Source organism: Lagenorhynchus albirostris, chromosome 13 (genome assembly GCF_949774975.1).
Source record: "Lagenorhynchus albirostris chromosome 13, mLagAlb1.1, whole genome shotgun sequence".
Lineage (NCBI taxonomy): Eukaryota > Metazoa > Chordata > Mammalia > Artiodactyla > Delphinidae > Lagenorhynchus > Lagenorhynchus albirostris.
Window position 1 is genome coordinate 36,486,257 of NC_083107.1, and position 17,629 is coordinate 36,503,885.

Sequence of the window (17,629 nt, forward strand, 5' to 3'; positions counted from 1 at the left end):
CTCTATTAACAGTTCAATTAAAATTTTGGTTTTATAAAGTTTTATAAACAATATGAATAGTTAAAAGTCATCTATATTATTTTTATTAGATTTTTGTGAATCTAATTTAATAATAAACACTTGGAAAGAAGAATTGCTAATGTATTTTATTTTCCATTTTCCTCCTATGGCCACTCCCTTACCTAACAGATTTCTAGCAACTTCAATCACTTGAGTAATAAATAGGCAAATGAGCAAAATAAGCTGCTGGGCTTAAATATATTTTTCATAAAAAGGATATAAATGTACACTTCGACTTGAGAAACACATACCCCAACATGGAAAGTATAATCCAAAATATACCTCTTTATCTCATGATCCATTTAAATCTCACTGTTTTAATTTTAGTATTTCTCTATAGACCTTTAAAATATTTTTATAAAATATATAACACAGAACTTAAAAATATTTTTCCTAAAATCCTATAGATTTGAATGCCTTTTGCATCCAAACCTGATCTATATCATATAGCTTTTTTTTTTTACTTGTATCTTTCAGTAACAGCTTATAACCTATTGCTCAGAAATTTAGAACTGCTGTGCCTCTATCCTAAGATTAATTAGAGGAGTAATAAGAACACCTTTCTAAACAAATATAAAGTTAGTGTTTACATACTTCTACCATTAATTACAACCCCAAATTAACTGGCTAATTCTTTAGTACATCAAATTAACAAAGATGTATAACAGAGACGCGGGTATCGAAAACCGTAAAAACATCCATTGGGGAGAAGCTCTTAACTTAATGAAAGCTAGATTTTTAAGGCTGTAACCAATTTCAAGAAGTGTAAGTTTGTTTGTTTTTAAAACCTCAATGCTATTCCAAGTATAGAGTTCAAACCTATCACTATAGAAAATCCAGAACTGTTAACATGTGTGAACCATAACACAATGACATTGGCTTGATATCCAGCCATCAGAACTCCTTCCACTGTGTTTGGACCTGATCTCCTTCCCAAGCTTCCCAGATCTTCATGTCTAAAAATGGCCCAGCTGTTGCTGGAAAAAGTATAAGATTCCTTTCACCACTGAGATATAAAACAAAGTCAGGCACAGAAAGGAAGAATATGCTGTTATAAAGCATGTTATAAAACTGTTACAGGGCTTCCCTGGTGGCGCAGTGGTTGAGAGTCCACCTGCCGATGCAGGGAACACGGGTTCATGCCCAGTCTGGGAAGATCCCACATGCTGCAGAGCGGCTAGGCCCATGAGCCATGGACGCTGAGCCTGCGCGTCCGGAGCCTGTTGCTCCGCAACGGGAGAGGCCACAACAGTGAGAGGCCCGCGTACCATGAAAAAAAAAAAAACTGTTACAAATATACTTTAGAACTTTAATAACAATCATGGTAATGATGTCAATGATAAAAGCTAATATTCATTGACATTATTTAATCCTCACAAACCTGTAAATTGATTGCTGAGAAGTTAAGAAACTTACCACAATCACAGAGCCTATAAATGGAAGAGCTAGGGCTTGCAATTAGGTCTATCAGACTCCAGAATCTACATTCTTTCTCACTGTATCTTCATGGCCTGTCTTCCCTAATCTCTATTCAATAAACATTTATTAAACAACTACTATATGCCTGCAAGTCACCTGGGACTCCACAATATGTAAACTAATTGAAGATGATTATTAAAGTACCACTCTAGAATCCCTCAACCCAAAGAGTTACAGCATATACTTTTTTTAAAAGATTTCTAAGATCATTCATAGTTTCATTCAACAAATGTTTCAATGAGCATTTGTTATGTGAGAAGCACCATATCAGATGCTAAATAGATAAAAAGATGAATAAGACATGATCCTTCCCTCAAGCCCCCAACAGAATACATAGAGCATATACATAATTCAGCATTGAAGAGTATTTTTACATCTATATTTTTAACAAAAATATTTACAAATAATTCTGTTACCGGCTATCATTTCATTTAAAAAATTCTAAAAGTTACAAATCACTATTTAATTTTTATAAGGCAACATTTCTCCTACCACCAAAATGCTAATGTACCTTAGTAATTTATACAGTCAAAAATATGAAAGGTGACAGAATTTACGATTAGCTTACATTTTCTATGACAAATGTCCACTCTTTATCTTCAAATTCCTCTGCATGAGGATCCTGTAACAAAAGTAAAATATAAAGTTGAAATACATTTCTTAATTCAGTCAATCCAGTTAAAAAAATACAAACAGCCTTGCTCCTAGCTTTTTCCAACTTTTTAAAAAAGGAGAGGCAGAATGGCCTACTCTTAAGAAACTTCCGTAACTTATCTAAATTTAAATCATTATTTTTTACTAAGAAATTCTCTATTTTACTTATGTTAACGCATATCATTATCTTCTATCATTGCATCTAAAACAATACAAAAAGAAACTGAGGGACAAATATATGATATCACTTACATGTGGAATCTAAAAAAATTGGTACAAATGAACTTATTTACAAAACAGAAATAGAGTCAGAGATGTAGAAAACAAACTTATGGTTATCAAGGGGGAAGTGGGGGGTGGGAGGGATAAAATGGGAGATTAGACTTGACATATACACACTATATATAAAATAGATAATTAATAAGAACCTACTGTATAGCACAGGAAACTCGACTCAATACTCTGTAATGACCTACAGGGGAACAGAATCTAAAAATGAGTGGATGGAACCAACAGGAGGATGGCGGAAGAGTTAAGACACGGAGATCACCTTCCTCCCCACAGATACATCAGGAAGACATCTACACGTGGAACAACTCCTACAGAACACCTACTGAATGCTGGCAGAAGACCTCAGTACTCCCAAAAGGCAAGAAACTCCCCACGTACCTGGGTAGGGCAAAAAAAAAAAAAGAATAAACAGAGACAAAAGAATAGGAACGGGACCTGCACCAGTGGGAGGGAGCTGTGAAGGAGGAAAAGTTTCCACACACTAGGAAGCCCCTTTGCGGGCGGAGACTGCGGGTGGCGGAGGGGGGAAGCTTCGGACATAGAGCCACGGAGGAGAGCACAACAACGGGTGCGGAGGGCAAAGCAGAGAGATTCCCGCACAGAGGATCAAGGCCGACCGGCACTCACCAGCCCGAGAGGCTTGTCTGCTCACCCGCCGAGAGGCTTGTCTGCTCACCCGCCGGGGTGGGCGGGTTGGAGAGCTGAGGCTCCGGCTTAAGTCAGAGCGCAGTGAGAGGACTGGGGTTGGCGGCATGTACACAGCCTGCAGGGGGTTAGTGGACCATGGCTAGCCAGGAGGGAGTCCGGGGAAAAGTCTGGACCTGCCGAAGAGGCAAGAGACTTCTTCTTCCCTCTTTGTTTCCTGGTGCGCGAGGAGAGGGGATTAAGAGCGCAGCTTAAAGGAGCTCCAGAGCCAGGCGCGAGCCGCGGCTAACAGCGCAGACCCCAGAGATGGGCAAGAGATGCTAAGACTGCTGCTGCCACCGCCAAGAAGCCTATGTGCGAACACAGGTCACTCTCCACACCTCCCTTCCGGGGAGCCTATGCAGCCCGCCATGCCAGGGTCCCGGGATCCAGGGACAACTTCCCCGGGAAAACGCACGGCGTGCCTCAGGCTGATGCAATGTCACGCCAGCCTCTGCCACCGCAGGCTCGCCCCGCACTCCGTACCCCTCCCTCCCTCCGGCTAAGGGAGCCAGAGACCCCGAATCAGTGGCTCCTTTAACCCCGTCCTGTCTGAGCGAAGAACAGATGCCCTCCGGCGACCTACACACAGAGGCGGGGCCAAATCCAAAGCTGAGCCCCGGCAGCTGTGCAAACAAAGAAGAGAAAGGGAAATCTCTCCCAGCAGCCTCAGGAGCAGCGGATTAAATCTCCACAATCAACCTGATGCACCCTGCATCTGCAGAATACCTGGATAGACAACAAATCATCCCAAATTGAGGAGGTGGACTTTGAGAGCAAGATTTATTATTTTTTCCCCTTTTCCTCTTTTTGTTAGTGTGTATGTGTATGGTTCTGTGTGAGATTCTGTGTGTATAGCTTTGCTTTCACCATTTGTCCTAGGGTTCTATCCATCCGTTTTTTTTTTTACTTTTTAAAAAAATTTTTTTCTTAGTAATTTTTTTAAATAACTATTTTATCTTACTTTATTTTCTTTTATCCTCTTTCTTCCTACTTTTTCTACCTTTTATTCTGAGCCGTGTGGATGAAAGGCTCTTGGTGCTGCAGCCAAGAGTCAGTGCTGTGCCACTGAGGTGGGAGAACCAACTTCAGGACGCTAGTCCACAAGAGACCTCCCAGCGCCACGTAATATCAAACGGCAAAAATCTCCCAGAGATCTCCATCTCAACACCAACACCCAGCTTCTCTCAACGACCAGCAAGCTACAGTGCTGGACATCCTATGCCAAACAACTAGCAAGACAGGAACACCACCCCAACCCATTAGCAGAGAGGATGCCTAAAATCATAATAAGTCCACAGACACCCCAAAACGCACCACCAGACGTGGACCTACCCACCAGAAAGACAAGATCCAGCCTCATCCACCAGAACACAGGCACTAGTCCCCTCCACCAGCAAACCTACACAAACCACTGAACCAACTTTAGTCACTGGGGACAGACACCAAAAACAACGGGAACTACGAACCTGCAGCCTGCAAAAAGGAGACCCCAAACACAGTAAGATAAGCAAAATGAGAAGACAGAAAAACACACAGCAGATGAAGGAGCAAGATAAAAACCCACCAGACCTAACAAATGAAGAGGAAATAGGCAGTCTACCTGAAAAAGAATTCAGAATAATGATAGTAAAAATGATCCAAAATCTTGGAAATAGAATAGAAAAAATGCAAGAAACATTTAACAAGGACCTAGAAGAACTAAAGATGAAACAAGCAATGATGAACAACACAATAAATGAAATGAAAAATACTCTAGAAGGGATCAATAGCAGAATAACTGAGGCAGAAGAACGGATAAGTGACCTGGAAGATAAAATACTGGAAATAACTACTGCAGAGCAGAATAAAGAAAAAAGAATGAAAAGAACTGAGGACAGTCTCAGAGACCTCTGGGACGACATTAACACACACCAACATTCGAATTATAGGGGTTCCAGAAGAAGAAGAGAAAAAGAAAAGGACTGAGAAAATATTTGAAGAGATTATAGTTGAAAACTTCCCTAATATGGGAAAGGAAATAGTTAATCAAGTCCAGGAAGCACAGAGAGTCCCATACAGGATAAATCCAAGGAGAAACACGCCAAGACACATATTAATCAAACTGTCAAAAATTAAATACAAAGAAAACATATTAAATGCAGCAAGGGAAAAACAACAAATAACACACAAGGGAATCCCCATAAGGTTAACAGCTGATCTTTCAGCAGAAACTCTGCAAGCCAGAAGGGACTGGCAGGACATATTTAAAGTGATGAAGGAGAAAAACCTACAAACAAGATTACTCTACCCAGCAAGGATCTCATTCAGATTTGATGGAGAAATTAAAACCTTTACAGACAAGCAAAAGCTGAGAGGGTTCAGCACCACCAAACCAGCTTTACAACAAATGCTAAAGGATCTCCTCTAGGCAAGAAACACAAGAGAAGGAAAAGACCTACAATAACAAACCCAAAACAATTAAGAAAATGGGTATAGGAACATACATATTGATAACTACCTTAAACGTAAATGGATTAAATGCTCCCACCAAAAGACATAGACTGATGAATGGATACAAAAACAAGACCCATATATATGCTGTCTACAAGAGACCCACTTCAGACCTGGAGACACATACAGACTGAAAGTGAGGGGATGGAAAAAGATATTCCATGCAAATGGAAACCAAAAGAAAGATGGAGTACCAACTCTCATATCAGACAAAATAGACTTTAAAATAAAGCCTATTAGAAGAGACAACGAAGGACACTACATAATGATCAAGGGATCGACCCAAGAAGAAGATATAACAATTGTAAATATTTATGCACCCAACATAGGAGCACCTCAATACATAAGGCAAATACTAACAGCCATAAAAGGGGAAATCGACAGTAACACATTCATAATAGGGACTTTAACACCCCACTTTCACCAATGGACAGATCATCCAAAGTGAAAATAAATAAGGAAACACAAGCTTTAAATGATACATTAAACAAGATGGACTTAATTGATATTTATAGGACATTCCATCCAAAAACAACAGAATACACATTTTTCTCAAGTGCTCACGGAACATTCTCCAGGATAGATCATATCTTGGGTTACAAATCAAGCCTTGGTAAATTTAAGAAAATTGAAATTGTATCAAGTATCTTTTCCAACCACAACGCTATGAGTCTAGGTATCAATTACAAGAAAAGATCTGTAAAAATACAAACACATGGAGGCTAAACAATACACTACTTAATAATGAAGTGATCACTGAATAAATCAAAGAGGAAATCAAAAAATACCTAGAAACAAGTGACAATGGAGACACGACAACCCAAAACCTATGGGATGCAGCAAAAGCAGTTCTAAGAGGGAAGTTTATAGCAATACAATCCTACATTAAGAAACAGGAAACATCTCGAATGAACAACCTAACCTTGCACCTAAAGCAATCAGAGAAAGAAGAACAAAAAAACCCCAAAGTTAGCAGAAGGAAAGAAATCATAAAGATCAGATCAGAAATAAATGCAAAAGAAATGAAGGAAACGATAGCAAAGATCAATAAAACTAAAAGCTGGCTCTTTGAGAAGATAAGCAAAATTGATAAACCATTAGCCAGACTGACCAAGGAAAAGAGGGAGAAGACTCAAATCAATAGAATTAGAAATGAAAAAGGAGAAGTAACAACTGACACTGCAGAAATACAAAAGATCATGAGAGATTACTACAAGCAACTCTATGCCAATAAAAATGGACAACCTGGAAGAAATGAACAAATTCTTAGAAATGCACAACCTGCCAAGACTGAATCAGGAAGAAATAGAAAATATGAACAGACCAATCACAAGCACTGAAATGGAAACTATGATGAAAAATCTTCCAACAAACAAAAGCCCAGGACCAGATGGCTTCACAAGCGAATTCTATCAAACATTTAGAGAAGAGCTAACACCTATCCTGCTCAAACTCTTGCAAAATATAGCAGAGGGAAGAACACGCCCAAACTCATTCTACGAGGCCACCATCACCCTGATACCAAAACCAGACAAGGATGTCACAAAGAAAGAAAACTACAGGCAATATCACTGATGAACATAGATGCAAAAATCCTCAACAAAATTCTAGCAAACAGAATCCAACAGCACATTAAAAGGATCATACACCATGATCAAGTGGGGTTTATCCCAGGAATGCAAGGATTCTTCAATATATGCAAATCAATCAATGTGATACACCATATTAACAAACTGAAGGACAAAAACCATATGATCACCTCCATAGATGCAGAAAAAGCTTCTGAGAAAATTCAACACCCACTTATGATAAAAACCCTCCAGAAAGTAGGCATAGAGGGAACTTTCCTCAACATAATAAAGGCCATATATGACAAACCCACAGCCAACATCGTCCTCAATGGTGAAAAACTGAAAGCATTTCCACTAAGATCCGGAACAAGACAAGGTTGCCCACTCTCACCACTCTTATTCAACAGTTTTGGAAGTTTTAGCCACAGCAATCAGAGAAGGAAAGGAAATAAAAGGAATCCAAATCAGAAAAGAAGAAGTAAAGCTGTCACTGTTTGCGGATGACATGATACTATACATAGAGAATTCTAAAGATGCTACCAGAAAACTACTAGGGCTAATCAATGAATTTGGTAAAGTAGCAGGATACAAAATTAATGCACAGAAATCTCTGGCATTCCTATACACTAATGATGAAAAATCTGAAAGTGAAATCAAGAAAACACTCCCATTTACCACTGCAACAAAAAGAATAAAATATCTAGGAATAAACCTACCTAAGGAGACAAAAGACCTGTATGCAGAAAATTATAAGACACTGATGAAAGAAATTAAAGATGATACAAATAGATGGGAGAGATATACCATGTTCTTGGATTGGAAGAATCAACACTGTGAAAATGACTCTACTACCCAAAGAAATCTACAGATTCAATGCAATCCCTATCAAACTACCACTGGCATTTTTCACAGAACTAGAACAAAAAATTTCACAATTTGTATGGAAACACAAAAGACCCCGAATAGCCAATGCAATCTTGAGAACGAAAAACGGAGCTGGACGAATCAGGCTCCCTGACTTCAGACTATACTACAAAGCTACAGTAATCAAGACAGTATGGTACTGGCACAAAAACAGAAATATAGATCAATGGAACAGGATAGAAAGCCCAGAGATATACCTACGCACATATGGTCACCTTATCTTTGATAAAGGAGGCAGGAATGTACAGTGGAGAAAGGACAGCCTCTTCAATAAGTGGTGCTGGGAAAACTGGACAGGCACATGTAAAAGTATGAGATTAGATCACTCCCTAACACCATACACAAAAATAAGCTCAAAATGGATTAAAGACCTAAATGTAAGGCCAGAAACTATCAAACTCTTAGAGGAAAACACAGGCAGAACACCCTATGACATAAATCACAGCAAGATCCTTTTTGACCCACCTCCTAGAGAAATGGAAATAAAAACAAAAATAAACAAATGGGACCTAATGAAACTTAAAAGCTTTTGCACAGCAAAGGAAACCATAAACAAGACAAAAAGACAACCCTCAGAATGGGAGAAAATATTTGCAAATGAAGCAACTGACAAAGGATTAATCTCCAAAATTTACAAGCAGCTCATGCAGCTCAATAACTAAAAAACAAACAATGCAATCCAAAAATGGGCAGAAGACCTAAATAGACATTTTTCCAAAGAAGATATACAGACTGCCAACAAACACATGAAAGAATGCTCAACATCATTAATCATTTGAGAAATGCAAATCAAAACTACAATGAGGTATCATCTCACACCGGTCAGAATGGCCATCATCAAAAAATCTGGAAACAATAAATACTGGAGAGTGTGTGGAGGAAAGGGAACACTCTTGCACTGCTGGTGGGAATGTGAATTGGTACAGCCACTATGGAGAACAGTATGGAGGTTCCTTAAAAAACTACAAATAGAACTACCATATGACCCAGCAATCCCACTACTGGGCATATACCCTGAGAAAACCATAATTCAAAAAGAGTCATGTACCAAAATGTTCATTGCAGCTCTATTTACAATAGACAGGAGATGGAAACAACCTAAGTGTCCATCATCGGATGAATGGATAAAGAAGATGTGGCACATATATACAATGGAATATTACTCAGCCATAAAAAGAAACGAAATTGAGTTATTTGTACTGAGGTGGATGGACCCAGAGTCTGTCATACAGAGTGAAGTCAGAAAGAGAAAGACAAATACAGTATGCTAACATGTATATATGGAATCTAAGAAAAAAAACTGTCATGAAGAACCTAGGGGTAAGATAGGAATAAAGACACAGACCTACAAGAGAATGGACTTGAGGATATGCGGAGGGGAAGGGTAAGTTGGGCCAAAGTGAGAGAGTGGCACTACCAAAATGTAAAATAGCTAGTGGGAAGCAGCCGCATAGCACAGGGAGATCAGCTCGGTGCTTTCTGGCCTCCTATAGGGGTGGGATAGGGAGGCTGGGAGGGAGGGAGACGCAAGAGGGAAGAGATATGGGAACATATGTATATATATATCTGATTGACTTTGTTATAAAGCAGAAACTAACACACCATTGTAAAGCAATTATACTCCAATAAAGATGTAAAAAAAGAAACCAACAGGAAATTGATTTAGCCTCTCTTAGATTAATTTGGACATTAAAAAACTGTTCACTAAGGGTTGGGAAATCAGAAAGTAAAATGTGGAAAATGTGCTTACTTTTTGTACAGGGACTGCTGTTGTACTCTGATATCTGCTCTTCCCTTCTTATATAGTAATAGAATCCCCTATTTTTAAGCTGGGCACAGGGCCCTCCAAAATATTTCTCAGTTAGGACTGACTATGTTACTAAATTCTGGTCAATCCATGTCAAGGGAAGAGTCTTTGAAGTGTCAGAGAGAAGTCCCTTCTTCCCCCTTTCCTCCTTCCTGCTGACTGGAATGTGAATATGATAGCTTGAACTCAAGCAGCCATCTTGGGCCATGAGGTGGGAGCCACAGGTTGAGGATGTGGAGCAAGAAGATAGAAGGAGCCTGAGTTCCAGATGATTGTGGAGCTGCCACACCAGTCCTGATTACTTATCTCAAAACGTTGTTTATATAAGAAAAATAAACTTCTATCTTGTTTAAGCTAAAAAAAAAAAAAAGAGTGGATATATGTATATGTATAACTGATTCACTTTGCTGTACAGCAGAAACTAACACAACATTGTATATCAACTATACTCCAATAAAAATTAAAAAAAAAAAAAGAAACCCAGGTTCAGATAACTTAGTGAGTGAACTATTAAGAAGCACTTTATTAAGATATTAAATGCCCATATGAAACTCTGCCCTCATTTCTATACCTCTAAGTATTTTAAGCTCAAAGTATCACTTGAGGCAAGGTTTTCTTGGTGCAGAGGTTATATAAACATCTGGAATTTCAAAGTACCGCAAAGGACTTCATAATCTACACAAAATGGCAAGTTGGATGTTGATACCCCCATCCACCCTCCACCCCCAGAAACCTGAGAAAGGGTAACAGATCCCACAACCAAATGCAGCTTTTTTCTATATGAGGCATACTTTTGCAAGTATTTGACAAATATTTATTAGCTACTTATTATACAAGGAATTGTAGAGGTGTTATATGGATTCAAATATAGTTGTCCTTGCCTTCGAAGACAAACAACTAATGTAAATACATATATGATGAATGAAATACATGGTTTTACTAAAGAATAGAAGACAATACATTTCTTAGAGGAATGAACAATAAAAGCTTGATGAGTGAGGAAGCATTTGGACTAGGTGGGAGTGTACAGAATTTCCACAGATATTAGAATAAGTAAAGGTAAAAGGCAATAGATTATAAGACAGCCAGGTCTGTCTGGCTTTTAGCCCTGTTGTTGGTTCAGTTTTATCTCTGCGTCCCCAGGACCTAGAAAAGTACCTGGCACACAGTGGTTTCTCAAGAATACTTCATGAATGAATTAATGAATATATATCTTACAAATTAACAAATATTGAACAGTAACTTATATATGATATACATTAATTCTCAAAGCTGATGAAACATTTTTTAGAAACAGAGATGATATATTACCCTTAAAAGAATAATTTTAATGGGACCAAGGGACATATCTGATAGGGCAAAGTCACTAAAAAGATGTAAAGGAGCAACAATAATGTTCATTTTGGACTATGTACATAATTAACTATATTATTGACTAAACAAAAACATTTGTAGTAAAAATTGCTTCTAGCTTGAATCAACTGTCTTCTTTATATCCTACTCTCTACCCTCTAGTGTCTCTTTTACTACCATTGCACTAAAGAGAAAAATTGAAACTGGCTTAAAGAGCTGTTTTCCTTCTCAAAACCCTAAAATAGGCTTTTTTTTTTCATTTACTAACAATAGCTATTTTCAATCTAATTCAAATTTCAAAATCAAGCATGCAGGCTAAAGAAATTAATTTCTGGTTAAGTCAGAGAAAAATGAAATACATTGATAACTTTTTTAAAAAGTACGTTGTCTATGAGCACAACTCTGAATACCATACCTAGGACAAAAAGGATTCAGAGCAGTCCTTTCCTATTTACAAGTTTCAGGATTAAGTAAATTGTGAGACTTTAAGTAAAAGGAAGGGGGAAATATGAAAGAGTTTTCCACTTGAATATTTTAAATGCAAGATCAAAAAAATTACCATGAAAGAACGAAAAATTATTTTGTTTTACTTTTCTGCTTTTCTATGGAACTCTGGGAAGACACAGAGTAAGGAAGATAAAGTTATTTATCTAAGTATTTATTTAAGTATTTTAAATGGTCACAAGTTTACCTCCATAGCACAACTGAAGAGAAATGTGTGTAATACAGCAAAATGGGGAGGAAGGGGTATTTGGGTTTTTTCCCTACAGACTAACACTTAAAGACATAAGAGTTCAGTGATAGGATATGCTGAACATTCTCATCAGCACTTGAAAACTACACTCACCTCCTAATCCTCCAAGTAACACATTTCAACAGCCACTTTCAACTCAGAATCACTCAGTGCATATCCTTTGCCCAAACACATGGCTGTCAGCCATTTATTGGCTCTCTTAACCCCTTGTTCTCTATCATTTTTTTTTAAAGTTGTGTAACTATGTCCATTCACTTGCTTTACCAATATAAACAGACTGAATCAAAAACACACAAGAGATTACTTAAAAGTCTTCCTCAAGCATGTCAGAGATTTTGCTGTTGTAATCTATATTCAGAGTGGTTTGTATTACAGAGCAGGCCATACAATGTAAAACAAAATCAAAAACAAACAAACCACCACCACCCCAGGGCTAAATCACAGTGTGACTGGGCAAGTTACCTTCTTCTTTAGTCTCAGTTTCCTTATCAGTACAATGGGAATAATTACAGAAGAATTAAATGAAATAGTACTCTAAAGTACTAAGAATTAAATGAAATAGTACTCTAAAGGTCCTGTTAACTACCAGTCTTACTATATCATTTCATTAGGAGAGGTATGGTTAAGGGGGGTTTAATAATAGGCTTTGAGGACAGCTGACTAAAGGGTAATAGGATGGTTCTGATCTTTCCTGAAAAAAAAGGAAGAGCAGCTACAGTCTCATCCCTTATTTCTCCCTGGGCAAACAAATCAAGTATTGTGTATACATGATAAGCATAATCAAGTAAGTTATAATAACAATAATATCAAAACTATAAAGGATCCAATAACAATGGTATCAAAACTATAAAATATACATAAAGTGTTAAGAATCTCTGATAAAATAGAGTATCTATGAAACAGAGCGTTTAAAAGTAGTGTCCCATTCATGGGTTAGTACATCAACATTCAACATACTGTTTTGTTCTATTGATCCCTGCAGTAGTTCCAGAACATATGAATTAATATACTGGATTACAAAATCAAAAGTATTTTTTTACACAGTGATTTCACACTCTAAGCCATATAACTTTGCTCAACTTAGATTTTATATCCTAAAGTATTTTAGTGGATTTTCACAAACTTTATGTTTGTGCTTAATGAGATGTCTTCCTTCATTCTGTCCTTCTGCAAAAGTAACGTCAACACAATTGGAAGGATTCAAAGAAGAAATAAAGCATTTGTTTCCTAACTGCACCACTTTCAAGAAGGTTGAAACTGAGACATACTGGTCTCCACCTTTTTTTTTTGAGCAGGTAAGGAATTGGTTAGGAAAGTAAATATTCTAGTGCATAACTGTCATATGTGTGAGGACTATTTTATAATGTTAAGAAATAAGGAAAACTTTCAAGAAAAAACATATATAAAAAGAGTTAGCTATATGCACAGCTATGTGTTTGGACCTGCACTTGGAATTTATTATCAGAATTTTTATTTTAAGCTATAGTATTTATAAAATATTAACATTTATAAAATATTTATCAAAAATCAATTTTAAATTTATCTTCTTATATTAAAATCAACAAAATATTTATCATATACTAGTTTAAAAACCTATCTTGTTATTAGTCAAACAAGGCTAACAAAATGAGGGTCAGGACTAAGAATTCCACAAACCTCAGCTTTCCACAGAAAAAGCACTTTAAAGTTCCCTGTGGGGAGAATGTAAGAAGTAGTAAAAGAAGTATTCCAACTGAGCTTAATTGGAATAAGTTCAAAAAGACTCCCAAATTATTTGGACTTTATAGACCATGAAACACCCTGATATCCTTACATTGTTATAAATTGCTATATCTCTAAAAATAACGCACATTAAGGTCCTTACTGCACATTAAGGACCCAAATGTATAGAACAATGAATACTGAAATATTCCATCACTTAGAACTATGATTATATAATAAATCCTATAACTTATAAAACTGGAACTTACCTTAAAAAGTGTCACAGTGATTTCAATGTTTTCAGGAACAGGCCACACTACAACACCACGGTATGGATTTTTTATTCCAGGCTGCCAGCTATGAGCCTACCAGAATAAAAATAATGGCTTCAATTTGAAGTACAGGAAATGCAATGTTAATAATTTACAAAAATATATTGACCCTATTTAACTATCCATTAGATCTCCCTAAAACAAAAATGATTAGTCAAATAAAACTTTTCAAGCATTAAACTTGGGCTATGACGGTTATATCACACGGTAGCTACAGATTACTATCTGTAAACAAACCTTTACCCTCTCCCACGCACACATACACACACACACACACACACACACACACACACACGAAGATGCAAAAATGAGGTGCCTCATATTTTCAAAAGCTATTTAGGATTGAATAAAAACCTTATTAGGAGAAACATTTTTAAAATTACTTTGTGATTTAGGAACTTAAGGGCAAATTCATTCTTTAAAAGGAAAAATTAATTGTATAGTCTGCATTTAAGATCATTTCCCACTAAACCATAATGTTTATTTGGGTCAAGTAAAGAAGAAAGCAGTTTGTACAGTTAATGTTTCTAGTGCCTATAATTTTAAAGACTTTTTTCCTTGTAAATATTGATTATCAAGGTTCCCTAAGGAACCCCCTGAAATGTGGGGGTCACCACTCTAGGTCTTCCGTTGTGGTGGCGTTTCCAGCCAAAGCTAATGCATAATGGTATGCCAGGACAGCTCAACTAAATCTTCATCTCTCTGGGCTTCAGGACTGGTCCGTGGACATGCTATGAAGGTGGTAATAAAAGCTGACACTTAAGAAGTACTTTTTATATGTCAGTGCATATTTGGAATTTACTTATGTTTAACTCATTCAATCTGCATAAGAACCCTATGAGGTAGCTACTATTCATTCATTCATTCACTCATTCACTCACTCAATTGATACTATCTGCCAAGCATTGTCTAGGAACTGTAGTAAAAGAAAAAAAAAAATCTGCCTTAGTGGAGTTTTCAGAATAGTAGGAAGAGACAGACAAACAAAATAATTAAGTAAAACAGACAGCATGTTAGGTAGAGAGAAACGCTGTGGAGAAAAATGAAAGTAGGGAAGAAGGATGGAAGGGGCAAGAGAAAGTAACAATTTTCAACAGGTTAATCAGAGAAAAGTGTCAATGAGCAGGTGACGAGAGAAGACCGTAAGGAGTTGAATCAGATATTTTAAAACATGGGAAGAGCTTTCTAGGGAGATGGACCAGCAACTGGAAAGGTGCTGAGGCAGTTAGATAACAACAATGCCAATGTGGCTGGAGCAGAGTGGTCAAAGAGAAGAGCAGCAGGAGATAAGACTAGAGAAATCACAGAGGGCCCAATCATATGAAGCTCTGGCAGCCCATTCCAAAGATTTTGGTTTGCAATTTGAGTGAGATGGGAAGCCACTGGAGGATTTTAAGCAGAGGAATGATGAAGTTATGTTTTTTGACTCTAGCAAATGTATTTAGAATAGGCTTCAGATGTAAGAGAGGAAACAGGGAGACCAGTAAGCTACTGCAATAATCCTTTGGAGAGCTAATGGTGACTTGGCTTGGGGTGGTACAAAGTAGTCAGATTCCATATATTTTTTCATAGTTTCAAGATAGAATCAATAAGGTTTTCTGTCTGATTGTATGAAAGAAAGTAGCCAAGGCTGATTCTAAGGCTTTAGCCCTTGAGCAAGTACATAAAAGGAATTGCTATTAACAGATATGAGGCAAAACTGCTGAAGGATCAAGTTTGGAAAATAAGATTAGGAACTCAGTTTTATACATATTAAATCTAAGTTGCCTTTTAGATATTCAAGTGTAGGTGTTTAAATAGGCAGCTGGATGTATGTGCCGCGAGTTATAAATTTGGGAATCATCAGCGTGCAGGTGATACTTAAAACTTGGATGTGATCCCAAGGGAGTGAGGAGAGAGAGAAAGAGAGAGAGGGAGAGGGAGGGGGAAAGAGAGAGAGAGAGACATAAAGGCTCAGGAACTGAACCTTGGAGCACAACAATAACAGGTCCAGGAAATGAGGAGGAATCAGCAAAGAAGGGTCAGTAAAGCAGAAGGAAAAGCAGAGGCATGGGGTATTCTGAAACTCTAGTGGAGAAAATGTTTTAAGGAGAAAGGAACAACCATCTGTCCCAAATCTTGGTGACAGGTCATATAGGATGAGGTCTGGAAAATGACCCCTGGATTTAACAAAGCAGAAGCCATTACTGACCTCACAAGAGCAGTTTCAGTGGAGTGACAAGGGTAAACACCTGACTGGATTAGCATGGATTCAAGAAAGAACAGGAAGAAAGAAACTAGCAAGTACATTCAACTCCTCTGAGGTGTTTTGCTGAAAGAGAAAGAGAGAAATAGGTTGGTGCTAGTGGGAGAAATAGTGTCAGAAGAGAATTTTTTAAATAAGAGAAAAATATTTTTAGGCTGATGAGAAATATCCAGTTAAGAGGGAAAATTTAATGATGCAGAAGAGAAATAATTGCTAGAGTAATGTCCTTAGCAGTACAAAAGGAGACAGATTGGCCTTTGCTCGGAGCACAGACGATTCTTCCATAATAATAGGAAAGGAGCTAAAGTATATGAGTGCAGGTGCATGTCAGGGAGCAGATTTAACAAATGAAGAAACTGAGGCACAGACTGGCCCAAGATCACACAGCAAGTAAGTGGCAAAAGTTGGATTTGAACCCAGGAAGTGGAACTGAGAAGGGATCAAGATCATGGAAACTTATGTCCGTGCAAATCTTATCATATCTTGTTAGTTAAAATACCAGCAGAATATTGTAAGTTAACTATACTTCAATAAAAGATAAAATACCAGCACAAGATATAGGTTTAGCAGCACTAAACTACTCCCACTCCAGCTAAATTGTCAATAACTCCCTCTCTATTCTCTCTTCATTGCCCCCAGATCACAAAACTTCAGGTGAGGAAAGGGAAGTAGTGACTCACAAGAGACTTAGCACACCACAGCCAAAGGTAAAGAACTGAGTTTTGCTGATTAAAATACATCTCCAGGGATTCCTCTATTCCCCTGCCTATTTCTATGCCTGTTGACAGTCCTAGAACAAAAACTCCACAAAGTAAACAATATCCATTTTGAAAAGTAAATTGCTGCCCATCTTAGAAAATCTTTTATCAAAACTCTACACAGTCTACATATTTAATTCTTAAGATTTATGACAACTCTAATTCTCATGTACTGTCATGGCAGATCAAGCAATTTCTCTGGTCTCTTCAAACTTCCCATAATTATATTTTCATAGTCGCCCGATACATTAAAAAAAAAAAGACCATAATAACTGAACTTTATTTATTAGCCACGGCAGAAAAGATAGAGTTTTTGTAAAATTTGGAATGAAAAAAAAGACCATCAAAGAATTTTAGGCCTGAAAATATCTTTAGGAGATCTAAACCAGGTCCAGATAAGGAAACTGAAGCAATTAAAGAGTAAATGGCTTGCCTGGAGCCATACTAATAATCAGTAGGAGAACCAACTCCATGATTTTCAAGTTCAGAGTTCTTCACCCAACCGACATCATAGCAAACTCTA

The 17,629-nt window shown here is 37.4% G+C and overlaps 1 protein-coding gene across 4 annotated transcripts in view; it reads right to left on the reverse strand.

Annotated features, from left to right (window-relative positions):
• The window catches only part of EHBP1 (EH domain binding protein 1), a 348,334-nt gene that overhangs the window by 265,090 nt on the left and 65,615 nt on the right, over positions 1–17,629 (reverse strand). For all 4 annotated transcript variants that reach the window (XM_060169057.1, XM_060169058.1, XM_060169056.1 and 1 more), the window contains exons 4-5: positions 14,041–14,136; positions 2,108–2,161 (exon numbers count right to left, since the gene is read on the reverse strand). In XM_060169057.1, the coding sequence (XP_060025040.1) occupies positions 2,108–2,161; positions 14,041–14,136 (150 nt within the window). The remainder of the gene's footprint in view (positions 1–2,107; positions 2,162–14,040; positions 14,137–17,629) is intronic.